This window comes from Canis lupus, chromosome 35 (genome assembly GCF_011100685.1).
Source record: "Canis lupus familiaris isolate Mischka breed German Shepherd chromosome 35, alternate assembly UU_Cfam_GSD_1.0, whole genome shotgun sequence".
NCBI classification, from domain to species: Eukaryota; Metazoa; Chordata; class Mammalia; order Carnivora; family Canidae; genus Canis; species Canis lupus.
Window position 1 is genome coordinate 16,723,760 of NC_049256.1, and position 22,040 is coordinate 16,745,799.

Below are 22,040 nucleotides of genomic sequence, written 5' to 3' on the forward strand. Positions count from 1 at the left end.
CATGGACCAGCTGAAGAATCCACAGGGCAATGAGTCATAATAAAAAGGTCTATTTTCATGCTCCTTGGCTCCTGCAGCTTGTCTAAGCTTCAAATCAGATGCATCCTTTCAGTTGTCAGCCTCTGCCACATTCTGGCTTCCGTGTTTGTTCTTAGGGCCACAGCCTCGTGTTCTGAAATCAGAGCAAGCTTCGGTGCTGTTGTTCCCTAAAGGCTCATGTGTCCTTTGGTGTCCAGGTGGGAACCACCAACCCTGGGGTGGACACCCAGGCACTTCTGTCGTGTGATGATCACTGGGGTTTGTAATCCTGAGCCCCTGGAGTTCCTAACAGTTCTTCAGGGGTATTAGAGTCCCTGAGACGTTTTATGCCAGACAGTGGAGATGATAATCATCTGACCAAGCGGTTCGTTGCTTATTTTCTGTATTTGGGTTCTCTGTAGGATTTTGTCCATCACAGACATGTTCAGAAGCTCTGCCCCAGCAAGTCTCTGGTCTTTTGTAGTACGACAATTAGACACCTGGCATACCTTCTCCTGCTGTCAGCTCCCCCAAATGTGGTCTCAGGTGTCACATTCTGTGTTCCTAGTCAGTAGAGCAGGAAACCAGGGAAGTATCTTGACCCACCAGCTTCAGATTTGATCTAGAATTCAGACCTAGATTCAGTGAATCTAGATGCAGTCCATTGCCCACCCCACTTTTGCCCCCCCAGGCCTCCTGATGGCTTCAGGATGTGTTTGACCATGTGTCCAGGTGCGTGGCCCCTCACTCACTCATCTTTGTATTACCGGGAATAGTTTGTGACCATGGGCTGTGTTCTTTCTGTCTCAGGCAGGGAACGTGGTAACAGGGGAGATGGTGGAAGAGCTTATTCTTTCTGGAGCGGACATAATCAAAGTGGGTGTCGGACCAGGTAAGACTTGCTGGGAAGCACAGCGGAGGCTGTGTGGTGGGGTGCTGCGGGGGTGAGTGGGGTGTTTGGGGAGGTTGGAGATGTGGCCAGAAGGGAGCCCATGGGTGACCCGGCCACAAGCATAAAGCCCATTTCTTTTAGAAGCATCACACCACTTTTGGAAGTTGAGCTTCCAAAAGAAGCTCTTTTAGAACATATCATGGGGTCTCTTTCTGATCCAGGGAACGTCTTAAAGGAGCTGGGGTGTGGGTAGAATGTGAGGTCCTGGTTTCAGAGTGCTGGAGTGGAGGAAGAGAATGCAGATTTCCTTAATGACCCCATATACCTTGAAGAAGAAAGCAAGGGGGTTGAAGAATCAAGGGGACAGTTAATGGACACAGATGACTCAAGTTTCTTTGAAGGTTTGATGGCCCCTAGACAGTGCACATAGGCAGGAAGCTGAGCCCACATTTGAATTTGACCCACGGCCCACTCGTTACCACCCCTGGATCCACACCTGATACTTATCCATTTCAGATTTTGCCCATAGCCTCTTGGGCAGCCTCTCCTAGGACCACCCATTGGCGTCTTCAGTGGAGGGACAAGCTAGGGCACTTCTTTTTCTTTCTTTTTCTTTTTTTTTTTTTTTTAAGACTTTATTTATTCATGAGAGACACACAGAGAGAGGCAGAGCCATAGGCAGAGGGAGAAGCAGGTTCCCTGCAGGTAGCCCAATGCGGGACTTGATCCCAGGAACCTGGGATCACGCGCTGAGCCAAAGGCAGACACTCAACCACTGAGCCACCCAGGTGCCCCAGGCAGGGCCTTTCTGTCCTTAGATTGGCCAGCTCCATTGTCTCCTGGGCCAATTTGGCATTCACCTTCCCCTTTGGTTATGCGTGAGCATGAGCTTTCATGTTTTCAGATTCTTCCTTGCACATCTTTCTACTAAACAAACACTAAAGTTGGAGAGGAGGAAAGAAGATATACATTTTTCAGTTGGGAGTTTAAAAAAAAAACACAGCAAAGATTTTTAAAATACCGCCCACCCAAAAGAACACTACCGAAAAAGGAAGCAAACCATAAAGCCGTGTGAGAAGAGTGTGGGAATGGATTCTGGAGGCAGAAGACATGGTTGTGTTGTGACTCGGCACAATCATCAGCCTTGAGGGAGCAGGATGTATATATATGAAGAGAGTCATCCCTTCTTAGGGAAGAAGTCTTGTAGGCTCACCAGCATACTTGAGTGACCTACAGGGAAGTTCTCAGGATTGGGCTTTTGATATTGCCTCTTGAGGCAATTCATAACATATTCCAAGCAAGAGAGAAGACAACTCTGTTTTTTTTTTTTTTAAAGATTTTATTTATTTATTCATGAGAGACAGAGAGGCAGAGACACAGGCAGAGAGAGAAGCAGGCTCCACGCAGGGTGCCCGACGTGGGACTCGATCCCGGGTCTCCAGGATCACACCCTGGGGCCGAAGGTGGCGCTAAACCACTGAGCCACACAGGCTGCCCAACAACCCTGGTTTTTACTGAGTGTTGGTCATTTTTGGAAATTCAAAGAGAGACTAAGACCCAGTTCTTACAAGGAGCTCCCCACTTAGCATGGGCTGTAATAGACGGAACTAAGAATAGAATAGGCTGTTAATAGGCCAGGAAGACTCTTCCAAAAGCAGGACAGTCCCCGGGCACCTGTTTAATCAGAAATAGCAGCTGGGTGTCTACTAGCTGCCGTTGTGCTGGGTGCGTGCTGTACAGGATGTCAAGGTGTGGAGGCGGCCGCCTTGGCTCTCAGAGCTGTTCTTGATGCACTTGATGTAATCCTGAGCGTTCGGCTGTACTTGTTTCTCTCCTGCACATTCTCTGCGTATAAGCTGTTTCCCCAGAAGAGGTGTGGTCCTCCCATCGTGCTGCGTGTACCACCCACCCAGCGCCCAACCTCAGCCCTGGCAGGGCTTTCTATTAGAACGGATGGGACTAAAAAGTAAGGAGCTTTTTCCGAGCCACTTCTTTAAACTGATTGGAGATTACATTTAAATATCATGAATTTGGGGCAGCCCAGGTGGCTCAGCGGTTTAGCACTGCCTTCAGCCCAGGGTGTGATCCTGGAGTCCCGGGATCGAGTCCCATGTCGGGCTCCCTGCATGGACCTTGCTTTTCCCTCTGCCTGTGTCTCTGCCTCTCTCTCTCTCTCTGTCTCTCTCATGAATAAATAAATAAAATCTTTTAAAATAAATAAATGTCATGAATTCTTCAGAGTAAAAAACACTGGGGGTTCTCTCTCTGTGAATGACAGCGTGAAGAATGGGCACCTGCCCCTGCCCCTGGGGGAAGCGGCATATTCAGTTTTCTCCTTTTGCCGTGAGCCTTGATCAAGGCCATTCCCATGCCTTGTTTGCAAGTTCTTCCTTGGCTCTTTCCAGGGAGGGTGATTGGCCTGACCTCTGTAGGTCTCTCTTCCTTGGCTCTTTCCAGGGAGGGTGATCCCTGCCTTCCTGCGAGGATCTGGCTGTGGAGTGGGAGAGGAGAGAAGCCAGTTACGAACCAGAAATTAGGAAATGAGTTCAGCCTTGCACAATGCGGGTCTAGTGGCTCGGGCAGAGGGCGCCTTGGTGGGGACAGGAGCTTGCTGGCTCCAGGGCTGTGAGCAGCACACTTAAGGATGGACATCAGGAGCTGGCTTCTCATGCCCGGCAGAGGATGGATGCAGGAGGAAAGGGGTCTCCCCCAGCCTTCTGGTTTTTCTTGTGGAATCCAGGCCTGGAATTATTATTATTTTTTAAAGATTTTATTTATTTATTTACCTATCTATCCATGAGAGACCCAGAGACACAAGCAGAGGGAGAAGTGGGGAGCCCAATGCAGGACTCCAAGGTCCCGGGACTCCAGGATCACGCCCTGGGCTGAAGGCGGATGCTTAACCGCTGAGCCACCCAGGCGCCCCTCCAGACCTGGAATTCTAGACCTGGTTCTCTGTCCGGTCCTGTCCCGGAAGAGCTGGGGAGAGACCTGAGGGGGTGGGCAGGAGAGGAGGCTGGGGTTCCTGGTGCCTGGTCCTAATGGCAGTGGAGTTCAGCCCCATTGATTGAGCTGGGAAACAGTGTAGCCACAGGCATGTGGGTGACTCATCTATTCTTAAGTTCACGCATTCTTTTGGTGACTATTTATAGCCACCTGCTTATGTACGAGGCTCTATTCTCAGCACTGGATCTACAACAATGACTGTCCGTGGAGCTTACCATCCAGCAGAGAAAACAGATCCCCTGCATTCTTAAACAAATAATTATTTAATGCCTCTTTTTGAAGTGAATACCTGTGGAGAACAACTCCCCCGAGGTAGTGACATTTAAGATAAAGCCTGAAAGATGAGAAGCATTGGCCAGACCAGGGGTTGGTGCATAGGGAGGCCTTAGACAGAAAGTACAGCATGTACAGAGAATCCCCTCTGCCAGAGGACCTGGAAGGTGGGAGAGGCTGGAGTGTGGGGAGCAGGAGGGAGAGACAGATGGCAGAGGAAGGCGGCAGCTGGACATTCGGGAGTTTGTCCTGCGTGATGTTCGGGTACAAGGGGTGCTCATTGGCTGGGAGGGAGGGACAGGACTTGAGCCAAGGGGTCGTGTGCTGGAGATGGTGGTGCTCTGGGCATGACTTAGCCTGGACTGAGCTGGGACGCTACTCTGTAGATGGGTCCACCAGGACAGGGGATGACCGTGGGAAAGGCAGAGGTCAAGGAGGGGCGCAGGGGTCCAGGTGGCTGGTCCTGAAATGGAAGCTGATTCTGCAGCCCAGGCTGGATGGGGACCCTGGGCAGGGTGGCCAATCATGCAGCTGAAGAGGCTGGGGCCCATCGAGGACGGGACTGGGTGGGAGAGGGTGCAGAAATGGGGTAAGTGGCGCCCCCTCCTCTCCAGGGCCTACTGGGGGTGCAGGCCCAGCAGTTTTCACCTGTCCAGCCACTTACTCTCCACCACAGCCTGGTGCTGTCAGCGTTTCCATTTCCATTCCATAGGCAAGGCCGAGAGGCTCAGAGAAACTGGAAATTTGACAAAAGTTGAAGGTCAAGAGGCTGTGGGAGGAGCCTGAGGGGTCCCTTGAAGTATAGAGTGGTTTTGCAGACAAGCGAGGGACACAGGAGAAGGATGGGAGTAGTGTAAGCAGGCAGAGGAGGGGGTGATGTCACAGGCGGGTGATGGTGACGGGGCGTGGGGCAGAGGGCATCTGGGCATCAGTGGTTGACCGTGATGAGGACCAGAAGGGACGTGCCCAGATGGTGTGGTTATTACCACTCCCCTCCCCCCATGGAAAGGAAGATCACCCCCAGGAAATTGGGGTGAGGGTGAGTGCTGGTGGCAGGGGCTCATCTTGTGTCACCACCTGCACTTTCTCAACCATCTCTCTTTGGGTCCCCTTCTCCTGCCACCTAGGTTCCGTGTGTACCACCCGCACCAAGACGGGGGTGGGCTACCCCCAGCTCAGTGCTGTGATCGAGTGTGCGGACTCTGCCCACGGCCTGAAGGGTCACATCATCTCCGTAAGTCTCTGGCGGGGCAGGGAGCTGGCTTGGGAACCCCCGGGGCTACAGGGAGTCCCCTGCTCCTCGACCCCGAGGAAGCCTGTTTCCTGGCTGCCCTCCATCCAGATGGCATCCCAGTGGGCCTGGCCATGACCCGGGCACCTTGGTCACAGCAGTGACATATGGCAGAGACCCAGGCCCTGCTCCCCACTTACTCTGCACCAAGGGAGGCAGGCACATTGGTCAACAACTGCAGACTGTCGGCGAGGTGTTGGGGGGTCTGTGTGGAGCTTGGAGAGGATGGGAGGGCCATGTAAGAGTTGGCTACAGAGCACCCCGGCCTGCATGGATTGAAGAAGAGAAACCCACTGTCTCGTGGATCTGGAGGCCGGAAGTCTGAGATCCAGGTGTCAGCAGGGTCCCCAGGGCTATGGGAAGTCTGTGTTCCCAAGCTCCAGAGCTTCTGGTGTTTCCTTGGCTGGTGGCACCATAGCTCCCATCTTCATGTGGTGTCCTCCCTGTGTGCGTGTGCTTGCATGTCCACATTTTTCCTATTTGTAAGGACACCAGTCGTGTTGGATTATGGGTCACCTCCTCCAGATGACCTCATCTTGGCTTATCACATCTGCGGTGCTGTCATGCTGCCAGCCACCGGTCATGGGTTGCCCGACTGAGAGCACATCAGTGGTGTGTTGGGGGCAGAGGTGGGATTTCTGTGGGTTGAGAAACCTATGGATAGAGGTGAGGAGAGGCTGAGGCAGTGATCTAACAGCACTTCCACGAAGTTCTAGGACCGCAGCCTGAGACTCAGCCACTGAACATTCAGGATTGAGTGAATGAATGAGTGCCAGGTTAGTATCCGTCCTCGACGTAGCCACCGTTCTGCACCACCTTTACTGATGCGACTACCATTCACAGTCAAAAGGACGTATCCTAGCTCTCCCCTTCCAGATAAAATGCTCAGAACTGGACAGAACTTGTGGGATAAATAGGACAAACTCACAACTATGGCTTCCACTTATATGTGTGTGTATATATAATATATATAATTTCTTTTCTTTCTTTTCTTTTTTTTTTTTTTTTTTTACAAATTCTGAATTCATGGTGTAATTTTAGTGGTTCTATAACAAAGTTGACTCATGGAATATATTAAAATAAATCCTCATACCTTTTCTTGTACAGTTCCTAAGCCAGGGTCCCACGTTAAATAAATTGATAGGTGATTTCTTTTTTAAAGATTTTATTTATTTATTCACGAGAGACACAGAGAGAGAGAGAGAGAGAGGCAGAGACACAGGCAGAGGGAGAAGCAGGCTCCATGCAGGGAGCCCGATGTGGGACTCAATCCCTGGACTCCAGGATCACGCCCTGGGCCGAAGGCAGGCGCTAAACCGCTGAGCTATCCAGGCGTCCCAAATTGATAGGTGATTTAAAAAAATTTACAAATGCATCAAATTACATATTCCTGTGGAATGATGCCTTGGTGACTTCAGCTCAGCACTTCAGTACATTGATGTGTGGTTTCTGGACTTGCTTTAAAGAGTAATAATACTCTTTAAAAAGCCCTACCTGCACCTTCCCTCATTTTGAGCCTTATTTTAGCATCTGAGTGTTGTAGCTGTTGTTTTATCACTGCTAGGGGCCTGGCCTGACCTTGCAGTCCAGTGCAGATTTCCCGTTCTCCTTCCAATGCTCCCTGCGAAGTTTTCATCCATCCATCCATTCCCTGAGCAAACTTTTATTGAGCATCTACTGCTAGAAGTAGAGGGAGAGGGGAATGACTGAAATGACCGAAGGTTTTGTGGTTGCTGAGCATTCTGAGGCCCTGTACTCATTACCCCTTCCTTGAGCTTTGCCCCAGAGCACAAATGAACACCCGTTTATTGTGTGTAAAAGGTTGAGTGCAGTGATCCAAGTCACTGCAAACAGCATCAGTCTCCAGGATGCTAGTGGCTCTCAGGTGTTCGCCGGGGCCTTGTTCTGGGCTGGCTGCATGAGCATCACCAGGGAAGCTTTCTTAAAAAGACATGCCTGGACCCCATCTTAGCAAATATGACTTTTCAGAGGGTGGCCACAAAAGTACCATACGTAATTAATCATAGATCTCTATCACAGGACAGTTTCCACCATCAGGAGTCTGCATCAGAATTCGGACCCTGTACCATATATATTCCTTGAGTGGCCACTATTTTTCCAAATCCTCGAGCTGTCAGATGAATGGTTCTGCTGTGAACGTGTTCTGAGTTCCCACTTTTGTAGCCTTCTAGAAATCTCACACCTGCTTAGTTGATAGGACCATAGTTTGGGGTCCGGGGTAGGCTCTGCTTGCACCACCGGCCACTGCAAATCAGCTTGGGTTCTCTCTACATAGCACCACCTCGTTGATAAGCTTATTTTAGCAGTTCTCTCGGTGTAGTGGCCAACATCAGTATCAACTGAGAACTCGTGGGACAATCTGGGGCCTGGGCCAGACCTACGGAATCAGCAGCTCCGAAGGGGAGTCCCAGGAGTGTGTTGTCACAAGCCCTCCACGTCGTTGTGATGTGCTCTCAAGTGTGACAACTGCTGGTTTCTGTAGTGGAGGCTCAGCGTACCCTGGTTGGGTCCATGTTCAGAGCCGGGTCTTACCTGCTGGCGCCCAGGGAACGGCTTCTCTGAATTTGTCAGTTAGGGACAGTGACCGCCCAAGGCTTGTGGTTGGGTGCTCCCAGGTTCTCAGTAACAGTGAGAGATTTCCCAGAAAGGGCCAGACCTTCAGTGTGTAGCCATAAGACCCGACGAAGTTCATGGACTCACACGGGATCAGCCCTCTCGACCTGAGCTCATTCCTCCTGGCCAGCCGAGAGTCTTGGGGTTCAGAGTTGCCTTGTCTACTACTGTCCCTCTGTCTGATAGCGTTTCACAAACAGATTTCTCCGGCTTGCCACTCATCCCTAAACCCACTGGAAACCCCTCCGGTATTTTGGATCTCGCTCCTCTGCCTAGTTGCCTTCCAGCTGTCTCCTATTACACTTTGGTTGCTGAATTAGCACATCCATGCTGTTGAAAGTCAGAAAAAGGAAGCCACTGCAGGGGGCTGTTAGCAGGTTGAGTTGGGTTACTATTTATTGTGGCCGGCATGGGGTTCTGAGAGGCAGAGAGCTGTAAATTCAGGACACCCCCTGTGTAGGTGAAGATTAAAGTGTGGCTGGTTAGTTTTGTCTCCTCATCGGCTAGGGACATCACACAAAAGAGAATTTTCTTTTTTCTTTTTTTTTTCTTTTTTATTTTATTTTATTTTTTAAAGATTTTATTTATTCATGAGAGACACAGAAGGAGAGAGAGGCAGAGACACAGGCAGAGGGAGAAGCAGGCGCCATACGGGGAGCCCAATGTGGGACTCGATCCCAGGTCTCCAGGATCACACCCCGGGCCGAAGGCAGTGCTAAACTGCTGAGCCACCAGGGCTTCCCACAAAAGAGAATTTTAAAGGTGGAAACAGAAGAAGGAAGGACTATTATTTATTGAGCATCTAGTACCTTCCAGGCACCATAGACTTATAATTTCTAATCCTTGGAACAACCTGCCAAACTAGCAGTTACCATCACTTGACAGGTGTATTAGGGTGCTCTAGAAAAACAGAACCAGTAGGGTGTGTGTGTGTTGGTGGGGGGCGGGTGGCAAGACAGGAGATTGAGGAAGTATTTATTATAAGGAATTGGTTCACGTGATTATGGGGATTAAGAAATCCCAATATCTGCAAGGTGAGTTGCCAGGCTAGGGACTTCAGGCGAGCTGATGCTGTAGTTTCAGTCTGAGTCTGGGGGCCTGAGAACCAGGAAGAGCCTATGTTTCAGTTGAAGTTAAAAGGCAGAAAAAAGCCCAGGTTCATTCAGTCAGTCAAGAAAAGTACACTAAAAAAAAAAAAAAAAAAAAATTACACTCGAGGAGGGTCAGCCCTTTGGTTCCGTTCAAGCCTTCAACTGATTAGATGGGACTCCCCCACATTGGGGAGGACGATCTGCTTTACTCAGTCTACCAATTCAAATGTCAGTATCATCGAAAGAAAGAAAGGAGAAGAGAAGAGAAAAGAAACCAAGAAATCTTCCCAGAAACACCCAGACTAATGTTTGACTAGTTACCTAGGCACTCTGGCCCAGTCAAGTTGACACATAAAATTAGCCATCACAGCCCGCTGGGGAACTGAAGCTTCGGGATCTTAAGTTCTTGTCCAGTGTCACTACTGGCAACGTTCAAACGAAGGTGTCTTCCTCTGCAGTGTTCCGTGTCTTCCCTTGACTGACCCCCTCTCCCCACACACACTCATTTAGACAACGAGGAGGTCACAAAAACCATAAAGAAGGGTTTGCTGAAATCACAGAGGATCCAGGGTTGGTACAGGACCCGGTTGGCTTGTTCTCCCACCCCAGCGCTCCTCTGTCCTTCCTCACGGGGTCCCCACTCATGTCTTCCAGTGGGGAGAGGATGGCCAGTCCCCAATGCACGGTTACAAGGGGAGGCATTCGTTCCCTTAGACTCTGTGGTGCTTTACAGGACCTAGAAACAAGTCTTGCGATTATGTTGAGTGGGGTCACTGTGGTCTCTTCTGGACTCAAGCTCCAGCATTTTAATCAGTGTATTTTATAAAGATCAAGAGGCTCAGGAGGCTCTGTATTGAGAAGGGCTGGTAAGGATCCAGATAATTCAAAGTAATCCCCAACCTTCTCCCCCCTCCACGCCTGGTCACTAGTGCTCGCCCAGGCCCACTAGCCCTCTGCAGAGAAGTAAAGATGGATCAGCAAATTTCTGAAAATTGTAATGATTTAATATAGCACTTCAGACGCAGTTAGACCATTCTTTAGTGAGACCTAAACAAAGTTATTCAGATAATTCAATTTTTTTGAGGCCTGAAAAATCCTCCAACAAGACAGATTTAGCCTAGAAAAAGTTAGATAATACAGATAAATATAAAGATGACTGCAACCATTAGCCCCTTAAGATAACCATGGCTCATGTTCTGATAAGTATGCTTCTAGACATTTTTACGTTTTTTTAAATTTTCTTTATTTTTGCTTCTAAACATTTAAAAAAATTTTTTTAAAGAAAAGTGGTGAGTAAAGGGTTTCTTTTTAAAAAAAAATTTGTTTATTTATTCATGAGAGACATACAGAGAGAGGCAGAGACACAGGCAGAGGGAGAAGCAGGCTCCATGCAGGGAGCCTGATGCAGGACTCGATCCCAGGATCCCGGGATCACGCCCTGGGCCGAAGGCAGACAGACGCTCAACCACTGAGCCACCCAGGCGCCCTGCTTCTAGGCATTTTTAGAGTGTATCCTTAACCAAGGTTCAAATCTTGTTCTAACATTATTGCTGTGTGACCTTAGGCAAGTCATTCAACCTTTCTGAGCTCCGCTCGTTTTTCTCCCCACTTCCAAAATACCAACTTCAGGTTCTTGAGCTGTTTATTTATTTATTTTTTTAAAGATTTTATTTATTTATTCATGAGAGAGGGAGGCAGAGACACAGGCAGAGGGAGAAGCAGGCTCCATGCAGGGAGCCCAATGTGGGACTTGATCCTGGGACTCCAGGATCATGCCCTGGGCCAAAGGCGGCGCTAAACCGCTGAGCCACCCGGGCTGCCCCTCTTGAGCTGTTTAAATAGCAAAATGAAGTTAACTACCCCTGTGCATAGTAGGTGTTTGATTTGAATTCTCTCCGCCTGTTCCCTACCTGCTTTCACCATCCTCAATTTTAAGTATTCTTAAGAAAAGCTATGCTGACGATTCACAGATCGAGTTCCCACCACTCATGTCATGTGATGCCTTTTCTACTAAAATATAACATTAACGCTGTTGAAAAACAAAACAAGTAGCTCTTTGAATATTTGCGCATTGTGTTTTTTGAAACCTTCCAGCGGCTGTGATATTTATATGTGAAAGTAAATGTGTGTCTTAGATTGCAGAGATTTTCCCCTCCTGCCCTTGCCTCCTGAGAACATGAAAAGGATGCTCTGAACAGCTTTTGGAAATCATCCATAAGCGGTAGTAGGGAGCAGCCTCCTTGGCCCTAAAGCATTATGCGATGTTGGAGTGCACTCTGTTAAAGGCGCAGTCCGGCTCGGCTGCTCCGCATTGTCTATTTATAAATGCATTTCCAGGTAAAGTAAGGAGATGCCGTAAGTGTGGTCTCCTCTCTGGCACATCCCAGAGTCCTCTTAACGGTGGGCATCGTGGCCCATCCTGGGAAGAGAAGAGCTTCTTCTCAAGGGTCCCAGTGCCTCATCACTGACCACAAGCATGTAGAATTTTCTGGGCACGAGACACCACCGTGGCAGTCACAGCCACTCACTCACAGCTCACATGCAAGGGAGCACAAGATTAGGGAGCGTGTGTGTGTGTGTGTGTGTGTGTGTGTTGGGTGGTGTTTTTAGTCCGATAATGTCCTAATGTAATGGGTACGTGAGTTTGTTTAATCTTTGGAGGTCATATGTTTGAAACCCTATCTAGTGTAAAACTGGTTCTGGTAGAGATAAAGCACTTAAAAAAATGGGAAAGACGAGTGAAGGGCACATGGGGGGGCTTGTACCTTTGAGAGATAGGCTGGAGCTTGGAACCAGCCAGACGCAGCCACGAGTCCCGTCACCATCTTCACACGGTGGCTTTGGCACATAACTTCTATGGAGAGACCACTTCGGAAATGACCATTCCCTAGCACCCTGTGGCCCTCGGGGGATCAGAGAAACTACAGGTGAATACAGGCACACCTCATTTTATTGAGCTTCGCTCTACTGCACTTCAGAGATACTGTGTTTTTTGGTTTGGTTTTGTTTTGTTTTTTTACAAATTAAAGATGCAGGCAAACCCGCATTGGGGCAAGTCTGTTGGCAACGTTTTTGTTGTTGTTTTTAAAGATTTTATTTATTTATTCATGAGAGACACAGAGAGAGGCAGAGACACAGAGGGAGAAGCAGGCCCCATGCAGGGAGCCCGATGCAGGACTCGATCCCAGGACCCCAGGATCAAATCCTGAGCCAAAGACAGATGCTCAACCGCTGAGCCACCTGGGTGTCCCTAGCACCATTTTTCCAACAGTATTTGCCTGGTCGGTGTCTCTCTGCCACAATTTGGTAATTCCCACAAAATCTCAAAACTTTCTCATTCTTGTATTCGTTAGGACAATCTGTGATCAATGATAACAGCTCGCCGGAAGCTCAGAGGGTGATCACCATTTTTTAGTAATAAAGTATTTTTAAATTAAGCTGTGTACATTTTTGTTTTTTTAGATAGTAATGCTGTTGTATGCTCGATATGCAGAATAGTGCACACATAGCTTCTGTAGGCAGTGGGAAACCAAAAAAATTCATTTGACTCACTTTATGGTGATACTCGCTTTCTTGCTGTGGCCTGAAACGAAACCTGCAATATTTCTAGGGTGTGCCTGTAACAGATATGATGGAGGAAATAGTTATAGGCAGTAAATTTTCATAAAAAAAAAAAAAAACAGTTTCAAGTTTTCACACCTATCTTTGGATTCGAACTGCCAAGAAGTAATGAAGCAGAAGTTGAGTTACAGCTCCTGGAGCAATAGGCATAAAAAGCAGGTAAAAAAGGGAATTGAGTCACAAAGAGCCATGTTCCCCATCAGAGGTGATGGAGTAGTTCATAAAGTGGTTTGTCCTGGTTCACTAGGTGCCCTGGCTCTGGGGGCGCCCACACCTTCCTGGCAGTTGTGATGCAAGGTAGCCCGGGCGGCCTGTCTTCCCCAAAGGCTGATCCGACCCCAATACTGGTGGGTCCCACCTTCCGGGGATAGGCACCTGCCTCTGAGACCCTGGTGTTCCTCCCAGACCTGCTCTGAGCTCGGGGCTGTGTCACCAGGCCAGCTCTCAGCACTGACCCTCCGCCCCCACCGGGCCCTGGCTTCTTGGCCTCTCTCTGTGGGGTCCGGCTGCAGCTCCCGGCCACCCTCACCGTCCTCCTTGACTTCACACAGGCCACGTTGAGAACAGCAGGGTAGCAGCCTGTGTTGGTCAGGATGCGCAGTGGGTTCTGCGTTCTAGAAACCCTGCACAGCACTGCTGGTGCGTCAACATCACTTCCGTGGCTGGACCGTGCTGGGCAGCCCAAGGTGACCGTCCTGCTGGGCATTAAACCAGCCCCAGGCACGTGCTCTCTAGGGTAGAGTGGGGCTCGGGAATGCATGTTTGATTTTAAGCTAACTGGGCACTTGGGTGAAGGTGAATGGGGGACACACGGAGTGGCTGCAAGCATAAAGGAATTCAGCGTCCTTTCCCTGGCTCTTAAAATAACGAAGCTCCTGGACTACATAAGCCTCACCTCAAGCCAAGCAGGGAGGGAGCGATGACTTCTGAATGAGTGATTTCGGATGGCCCTGGCCGGGCAGGCGTGTTGTGTCAGGGGCTGGCTGGGGAGGAGGCCCCGGAGCATCCTGCCTCCCTGCTTCCAGGGGCTTCGAGGGGCGTCCAGGACGCCGCAGGGTGGACAGGTGGGCAGTGCAGGGGCTGGGGTGCAGCATCCAGGGGAGCCAATTAAGTCAGAACACAGTGACTGAGGAGCTCTGGGCCAGGGCTCTGAGGGCCTCTGCTTACCCTTGGCTGGGGGTGTGTCCGGGTGTCACCTCCTGATGACCCCGAATCACCCCAGGGGAGGGGGGACAGCCTGGCCAAGCTGACGCTGACGCCCTCTCCTTGCTTTTTCCTCTTTGAAGGATGGAGGCTGCACGTGTCCAGGAGATGTCGCCAAAGCCTTTGGTAAGGGGACAGGGAGGGCGGGGCGGGAGCTCAGGCAGCTGTGTGCTGGCCTCAGCTGGGAACCTGAATGGAGAGGCGGGACGTGTTGGGAAATTCTGGGCCCGTCCTGAGTTTCCAGTCCCTGGATTCCAGCCCCAGTTGGCCAGAGTCCTGACGTTAGTTTGATTCAACCGAGCAGGTGTCGTGCCCAGAGGATGGAGGGGGGTGGCAGCCTGCAAGGCAGCAGAGGGTGATGTCATGGCTTAGAGGGCTCAGGGTGCCTGAACAGGTGTGAAGCTCAGTGACTTAAGGGAGGTCTCTGGGCCCTAACTTGGGGCGATCTTCTGGGAGGGACGAGAGCCCCCCAGTGGCTTCTCACCGGGCAGAGGAGCCTGCGTCCCAGCAGAGGGCAGCGCTGTCCAGCTGTGATCCAGGGGGGCTTCTGGACCACCTGGCAGGCCGGCCGCAGCCCCACGTGCAGTGCCCTGTGCTTGCCACGTCACCCTGGCCAACCGCATCCTCAAGCCAGAGCCGGCTGCATGTGGGGGCGCCAACCTGCCAGGTGGGAGCTGTTGTGTGCCCACCGGGTGACAGAAGAACCGCTCGCAGGGCCCCACTCCCTCTTCTGATGCTGAGGCCAAGTTCATTCATGATTCCCCCCCCCCTTTTTTTTTCCTACAGAGGGAAACTGTCTTTTTATTTTGAAGATTTTATTTATTTATTAGAGAGAAAGAGAGCACGAGCAGGGGTGAGGGGTAGAGGGAGAAGCAGACTCCTCGCCAAGCAGAGAGTCCGATGCAGGGTTCAGTCCCAGGACCCCAGGATCATGAGCCGAAGGCAGATGCTTAACCAACTGAGCCACCCAGGTGCCCCTGGAGGGGGACTTTCTGAGGGGTGCCAGGGGTCCTTCCCCTTACCTGTATTTGGCAGCTCCAGAGTTTTTTGTCCACTGCTTCAGAGACCTTCCGACCTTCCCATAGAATGTCTTAGGTGAGGCATGGGTTCCCTCCTCCATCCTCTTTCTCTTAGTGACACACAATGGTAACAAGGAGAAGGGACAGTGTTCCTAGCAGTGGGGTTTTGTAGCAACCTGGGGAACGTCATGAAAATGGGCAACCTTCTTATGTAACCTATTCAGATCCTGCATCTTGGTTATGGAGGGAACACGAGGGGCGTCTTTGTAATCGAGGGTGCCTACTTTATAGTTGAGACCGAGGCCCTGAGAGGTGAGTGACAAGGTTGGGGTCCCACAGCTGGTAGAGGAGGGGGAATCAGGACCCCTGCTCCACTCGTGTGCTCACTCACTGCTTACCTGGATCATTAGCCAAGGATGTTTTTGTTACTGATTTTTGAGCGGGATCAACTTAATGCTGATGGGTGCTCCCACTTGGGCTCCCTGTACAGAGTAGGAGCTGGCACGCTTTAAAGTGACTGACTGGTTGTTAAGAAGGTGCCTCGTAGGGGTGCCTGGGTGGCTCAGTCGGTTAAGCGTCTGCCTTTGGTTGGGGTCGTGATCCCGGAATCCTGGGATCGAGCCCCATGGTGGGCTCCCTGCTCAACGGGGGGGGGGGGGGTCTGCTTCTCCCTCTTCTCTGCTTGCCACTTCCCTTGCCTGTGCTCTCTTGCTCTCTCTGCCAAACAAATAAAATCTAAAAAAACAAACACAAAAAAGATGCCTCGTAGATAGCCGTTTTTGGATCCAGCCCTGGCATCTTTTTTCTTCACTCGTCTTGCAGTGAGTGCAGCGCTGCCTGTGCTGAAGCTCAGCAGCAGAGGAAGGAAGACTATGTCAGGAAGAGTGAATGTTGGTGAGGGCCAGGGACAGGAGAGCATTCAGAAGCAAAAATAATTGGAAGCCACTTCAAAGCATTGTTTGAGTGGATCTGTGTTCTGTGTTCCTGATGTTGACATCTGCTACTGGGGTTGTGGCCACTGGGAGGCCTGGCTGGACACCAGTTTTCCTCCCCCACCCCCGCCCTTAAAGCATGGCCCGGGGTGGGGGTGGGGGACAAGGATCCAGCATTCATGTTAGGGACCCTGGGATGAAGGACCTGCAGAGCTTGCTGCCAAGTAGAAAGGTCCCATTGTGTGCAGCTTCCTGAGTGCCAGGCCAAGGGGCCAGCCCTGCTATAATGCCAAACAGAAAGGCCAGGAAGCCTGATGCAAACCCCAGAGTCCTGTAAATATCTAAATGACCTGATGGAAGAGGTCAGGGCCACTTCTCAGGGGTTCCTCTGCTTGCCCCTCCTCCTTGTCCTTCATCCTCATTACTGAATACATCTGTACCCTGGGGTCCTGGTGTTCTAAATGCGAACCCTCAAGAGGACATAGGAGAAGTTCATAGTCCATGGAGAGTCTAAATAATCCTCTATGAACAGGATCGAGAATGGTGATATTTCTAGCTCTTCCCCATATACACTTTCCCTTCTTGACAACTAGTTATTCTATATTGACCATGAGTCATGTCCTGTGATAAACACTTCAGTACCATATATGTATATGGTATATATACCATGGCATGGTGAGAGAAAGAACAAACTTTTTTTTTTTCAAGTAAGTGTCAATTTTAGTAAGATCTTCCACACACATTTACCACTGAGAATTGAAATAGCACATGAAAAAATTTTTATTATAATTCCAATTTTTGAAAACCAGAAGATCTAGCCTTTGTACCCTGCCCTAATTATGCTGTCAACCCACCCCAATGTTCTCTGTGTATTCCTTCTACACAGGTTCCTTGGTTTTCAATTTTGATGTTAGGTTTTATCTTAATGACTTCAGGCTTCTCACACACAGGCAACACTCAAAACCTATTAGTGCTTCCTCAGGTCAAATCAAAAAGTGGAAGTATACTGAAGTCATTCAAATGCAAACTACGAGATATGTGTGTGTGTGTGTGTGTGTGTGTGTGTGTGTGTGTGTTTATATTATTTAGGTTTCTCTTTTTAATACCTAGCCTCTAGTGTAGAAGTTTTGGTCTGTTCTGGTGTTTTTCTTTTCTTTTTTTTCTAAAGATTTTATTTATTTATTCATGAGAGACACAGAGAGGCAGAGACACAGGCAGAGGGAGAAGCAGGCTTCCTGCAGGGAGCCCGATGCGGGACTTGATCCCAGGACTCTGGGATCATGACCTGAGCCAAAGGTGGACGGACTCTCAACCACTGAGCCACCCAGGCTTCCCTGTTCTGAGTTTTTTGTGATCTACACAAGCAGAGTGTGATAGCCTGATAGCCTAAGGTAGACCAGATGCCTGATGGGGGCACCAGAGGAATGATCATGGAGGATGACATTGGGCAACACTCTGTAGAAAATGCTGCCCAAGTCTTAATGTTTCTCTGATGATGAGACTTAGACTGTGTTTGGAAGGTGGTCATAGGTAGTCATCAGTTACCATTAAGGATTGTCCAGCGCATTAGCCTCCAGCCTTCAGTAGGCTGCGTTTCTGTGTCCAGTACGTGTCTCCCCATATGGCAAGCCTTCTAAACTTTTTCCAGAAAGGGAGAGGTTGCTGGGAGCAGGGAGGGGTGAGTTACAGTAGCACGCAGATCCTTCCAGAGCCGACTCTCTCTGAGTTTTTTCTTCTGCTGCTTTTGTCCTCAACTGTTGGCGTTTAGGAGCTGGAGCAGATTTTGTCATGCTGGGCGGGATGTTTTCAGGCCACACCGAGTGTGCCGGGGAGGTGATCGAGAAGAATGGGCAGAAGCTCAAGCTCTTCTACGGGATGAGCTCCGAAACAGCAATGAAGAAGCATGCAGGAGGGGTCGCTGAATACAGGTGAGTCCCCGGCACCCCCTCTATTAATACTTAGGTACCGTGGGAAGGGGCTAGACAACATAGCCTGCTTCTTTTTAAATAGCCCCAGTTGTTATCCAAGTAGCACGTGCTGTGTTTGGGGCCCTGAAAAGGGAGTGTAGAGCAGAAGTGTTTTGGGGCGGGACGGAAATGTGACCGGGGTGTGTGTGGGAACAGGTAGGTGACCGGGCTTTGGGGGAAGGGGGTAAGGAGGATCTTGCCTTATCCTTCAAGAGAGCCTTCTGATGGCTCAGCGCTGGCCTTGTAATCACCATCTCTAGCCTGGAATGAGTTCAGGCGGCTAGAATTGAGTTGGAGAATGGGTCTCCCAGTGCACCTGAAACAGGTGTAGTGCACATCACTGCACAGAGCTCAGGCCTTTCTGGAAGATGCCATGTTTCCCCTGCAGCAGGACTCTCACCTGCCTCCAGACTCTGACAGTTGACACAGGCAGCACTTTTAGCCATTTAATTGTGTTACTCATTGCAGAAGGGATGCTTGCTTCTGCTTCCCCCCCCCTCTGCCCTCAAATCCATGATCCCCAAAGATAACCTGGCCTTTTCTGTTTCCCTTCCATTTTAATTGTCCACATGTGTGTTTTAAAACCCTTAGGACAGCGCATGTCCACCCCCTGACCCTGTTGCATAGAAGCTGCCGTTAACTTATCAGCATCGGCCTGATGACAAATCACACAAAGGGGACAGGGCAGAAGGTCTTGATCCCTCCGAAGGAAGTCCACCAGGAGTGAGGGATTATCTTTCTCTGGGAAGCTTCAGGCACTGGGGTGGGGACTCAAGCCCTCCCTGGTGGGCACCCCCCCATTTCACCCATTCATCCTGCACCCCAAGGCTTATGTCGAGGATATGGGATGCAGAGGTGTTGTATGAGGTTCCCATCAAGCCGGAAGTGAAATCTCAGAACCCCACTGAGATCACAGGTGGGAGGTGTGGGGTACTCGCCAGAGTTCTGAACCTCAGTGAGCGGGGGACTGGGGGCCTGATGTCTGTTCTCACTCTCCAATCTCATTCTCCTTTTGAGAAGGAACCTCAATAAAGATGAAGCAAAGGGAAGTGTGGGAAGGCAGGGTGGAAAAGAGGAATAGGGTGCTGTGTCTAAACCTTCATCGTGGGAACTTCAAACGCTCCGAACAAGAGGACACTGCTCCCCGTGCAGCCTCAGAGGCTCTTTCTCCCATGTGGTACCCGATGGAGGAGGTTGCGGTTTATGAGGGTGGCCAGGGTGAGGATTACTGCCTTCGTGCCCACCTGGACCGCCAGTCCAGAAGCTTTGCACTTTACCAGCAACCACTGTCCCTACCCAAGGGCCTGTGCAGCGTCCGCTACGCGCTGCCACGTTAAACAGAACCATCGGGATTCAGTGACCTGCTAGATGCTTTGCCTGGAGTACATTTTATGCCTCTAGCTGTTACATCTGTTGTGAGTTCTAAGAAAAGTAGGGAAGGGCAGACCAGGTTGCACCACACTCGGAAGCCCAGGTGCCGAAGGAAAAATCCTCTCCTATAATTTCAGCAGGGTTTAGGCAAAACAAAATAGGAGACTCTGGAAGCGGATTCAAATCTTAGACGAGAAAGGCAAGTGCTGAAAGAATTAGAGCCTCAATCTGGAGGCAGCCTGAGCCCTGCACGTAGCCTCTGTTTTTCTCTGTCTCTGAGTCTCTCTTTGTGTCTCTGTCCCCCTCCATCCCTCCCCTTTCTCAGGCAGTTTGCAGCCCCATCCCCATATATCCTCACAAGAATGGTCCTCCTTTGATGTTGTATTTATTTATTTACTTATTTTTTCTTTTTTTTAAAGACTTCATTCGCTTACCCATGAGAGATGCAGAGAGAGGCAGAGACATAGGCTGAGGGAGAAGCAGGCTCCCTGCGGGAAGCCTGATGGGGAACTCGATCCCAGAACCCTGGGATCACAATGTGAGCCAAAGGCAGTTGCTCAACCTCTGAGCCGCCCAGGCGTCCCTGACGTTGTATTTAATTAAGGCAAAGCTATTTATGCTTTGCTGGTTCCTTCCCAGCCATTAACCATTTATTTCTCACGCTGTCCCTGGGAGATGGATCAAAGTACCTTCCTTTTACAGACGAGATGAGATGAGCCTCAGCAATAGATGGCTTGCAAAAGGGGCTGTCACCCATCAGCAAAGAGGCAATGATGAGAATCTAGATGATTTCTAGTAAGCCCCTGACGGGCCACGGGAAGCTCTTTAAAAAGTGATGTGGTGGTCATTGCGGGCACATGTGCAGAGGTGTTGGTCTCTAGGTCACGGAGTGCGGTGACGTGAACTGTCCTGGGTGTGGCCAAGGATGGGCTTCAGGAGCTCGGTACTCTACACCAGCCACAAGGCCAGCTCTTGATCTAGCCAGTGGTTTAGGGAGGTAGATTTCATTGCACTTAAGGATAGTCTTGCAGGTGTGGATTCCAGTGCACAAGAGTTAATGCTGTTTTGAAATTCTAGGCAGTGAGCTTTCTTTCTTTCTTTCTTTTTTTTTTTAAGATTTTTTTTTTAAGATTTTATTTATTTATTCATGAGAGACATGCAGAGAGAGGCAAAGACACAGGCAGAGGGAGAAGCAGGCTCCATGCAGGGAGCCTGATGTGGGACTCGATCCCAGGACTCCAGGACCACACCCTGGGCCAAAGGCAGGCTCTAAACCACTGAGCCATCCAGGGATCCCTAAGATTTTATGTATATATTCATGAGAGACACAGAGAGAGGCAGAGACACAAGGCAGAGGGAGAACAGGCTCCCTGTGGGGAGCCCAATGCAGAACTCCGTCCCTGGACCTGGGATCACGCCCTGAGCCAAAGGCAGACAGATGCTCACCTGCTGAGTCACCGAGTCGTCCCTAGGCAGTGAGTTTCTGATGGAGAGATGCTATTTTTTTCTAGTTGAAGAGACCAGCTAGAGAAACTCCCAGAATTTGGTTAATTGTTAGATTTTCTGGATTACCCAGGCCTTAGATGAGAGCTAGAGTTTTGCACAGATTGGAGATTTCCTTCTTGGAACACCCCACCAAAGGCAAGTCTGGACTGTATGTCCAGGCAATCTTACTTAGTGGGGCTTGAATTGTCCATTTTACAGATCTTCCTTCCTCTACTGAACTGCAGGGCTGCATCCCGATAAACTTAACTTAGGGTGAAAATATGATAAATTGAAATGCATTTAATACATCTAACCCACTGGACATCGTAGCTCAGCCTGGCCTACCTTAAATGTGCTCCAAACACTCACGGTAGCCTACAGTTGGGCAAAGTCATCAAACACAAGGCCTATTTGATAATAAAGTGTTGCATGTCTCCTGTAATTTATTGAATCCTTTACTGAAAAACAGACCAGTTGTCCAGGTGCAGAGTGGTTGTCAGTGTACAGGTGTCCCCCCATCCCAATCCCGGAGCCGATGTTGCTCCCAGGGAGTGCTGTTTGCACATTGCTAGCCTGGGAAAGGATCCAAGTCCAAAATCTGAAGTGTGTATCGCTTCTGAGTGGGTATCGCTTTCTCACCACCGTGGTGAAGTCCAGCAGTCGTTAAGTGGGTGACCATCTGTATTGATCCCTTCCTCCTCCCCTGGATCAGCGTCTTTAGGGGACATGCCATGTCTAACTGGAGAGCTGGCAGGTGGGAGGGCGGAGCCCCGGGCTTCTGTTGCTGATCTGGGAGTGAGTGCGACAAGAAGAGGCAGTGGTGAGGGTTGTTCAAGAGGTGTTCTGTGAGGGCTGTTGCTCCTCTTGGGCATGTTGGGCTCTGGATCAACTGGGCGCTGGTGTAGGGATTGAGGTAGCGTAGAAAGGTGGAGTTGGTTTCTCTTAGGGGCAGAGTGGAGGCACGGTGCTGTGCAAGCAGGTGCAGGCCCACTTCTGCAGCGCTGCTGGGGAGGACCTGCCCCCAGGGACTGGCGCTCCAGGGAGCCAGCAGTGAGGCTGTGCATTCAGGGTGGGAGGAATGCATGCATCGGAGACGCTGGTGTGATCAGCTTGGCATTTGTAGCAATGTGGAAGTGGGGTTGGATGGTGGCATTTAGCTACCTGCGCGCCTTGGGGCTGGCTAAAGTGCTAAAGCTGGGAATAAGGGGATCCCTGGGTGGCTCCACCCGCCTCCGCC

General features: G+C 50.2%; 1 protein-coding gene across 1 annotated transcript in view; it reads left to right on the forward strand.

The window, feature by feature from the left end:
• The window catches only part of GMPR (guanosine monophosphate reductase), a 50,054-nt gene that overhangs the window by 24,254 nt on the left and 3,760 nt on the right, over nt 1-22,040 (forward strand). Inside the window, exons 5-8 of the mRNA XM_038584227.1 lie at nt 829-910; nt 5,317-5,423; nt 14,113-14,155; nt 17,749-17,908. Coding sequence (XP_038440155.1) covers nt 829-910; nt 5,317-5,423; nt 14,113-14,155; nt 17,749-17,908 — 392 coding nt within the window. The remainder of the gene's footprint in view (nt 1-828; nt 911-5,316; nt 5,424-14,112; nt 14,156-17,748; nt 17,909-22,040) is intronic.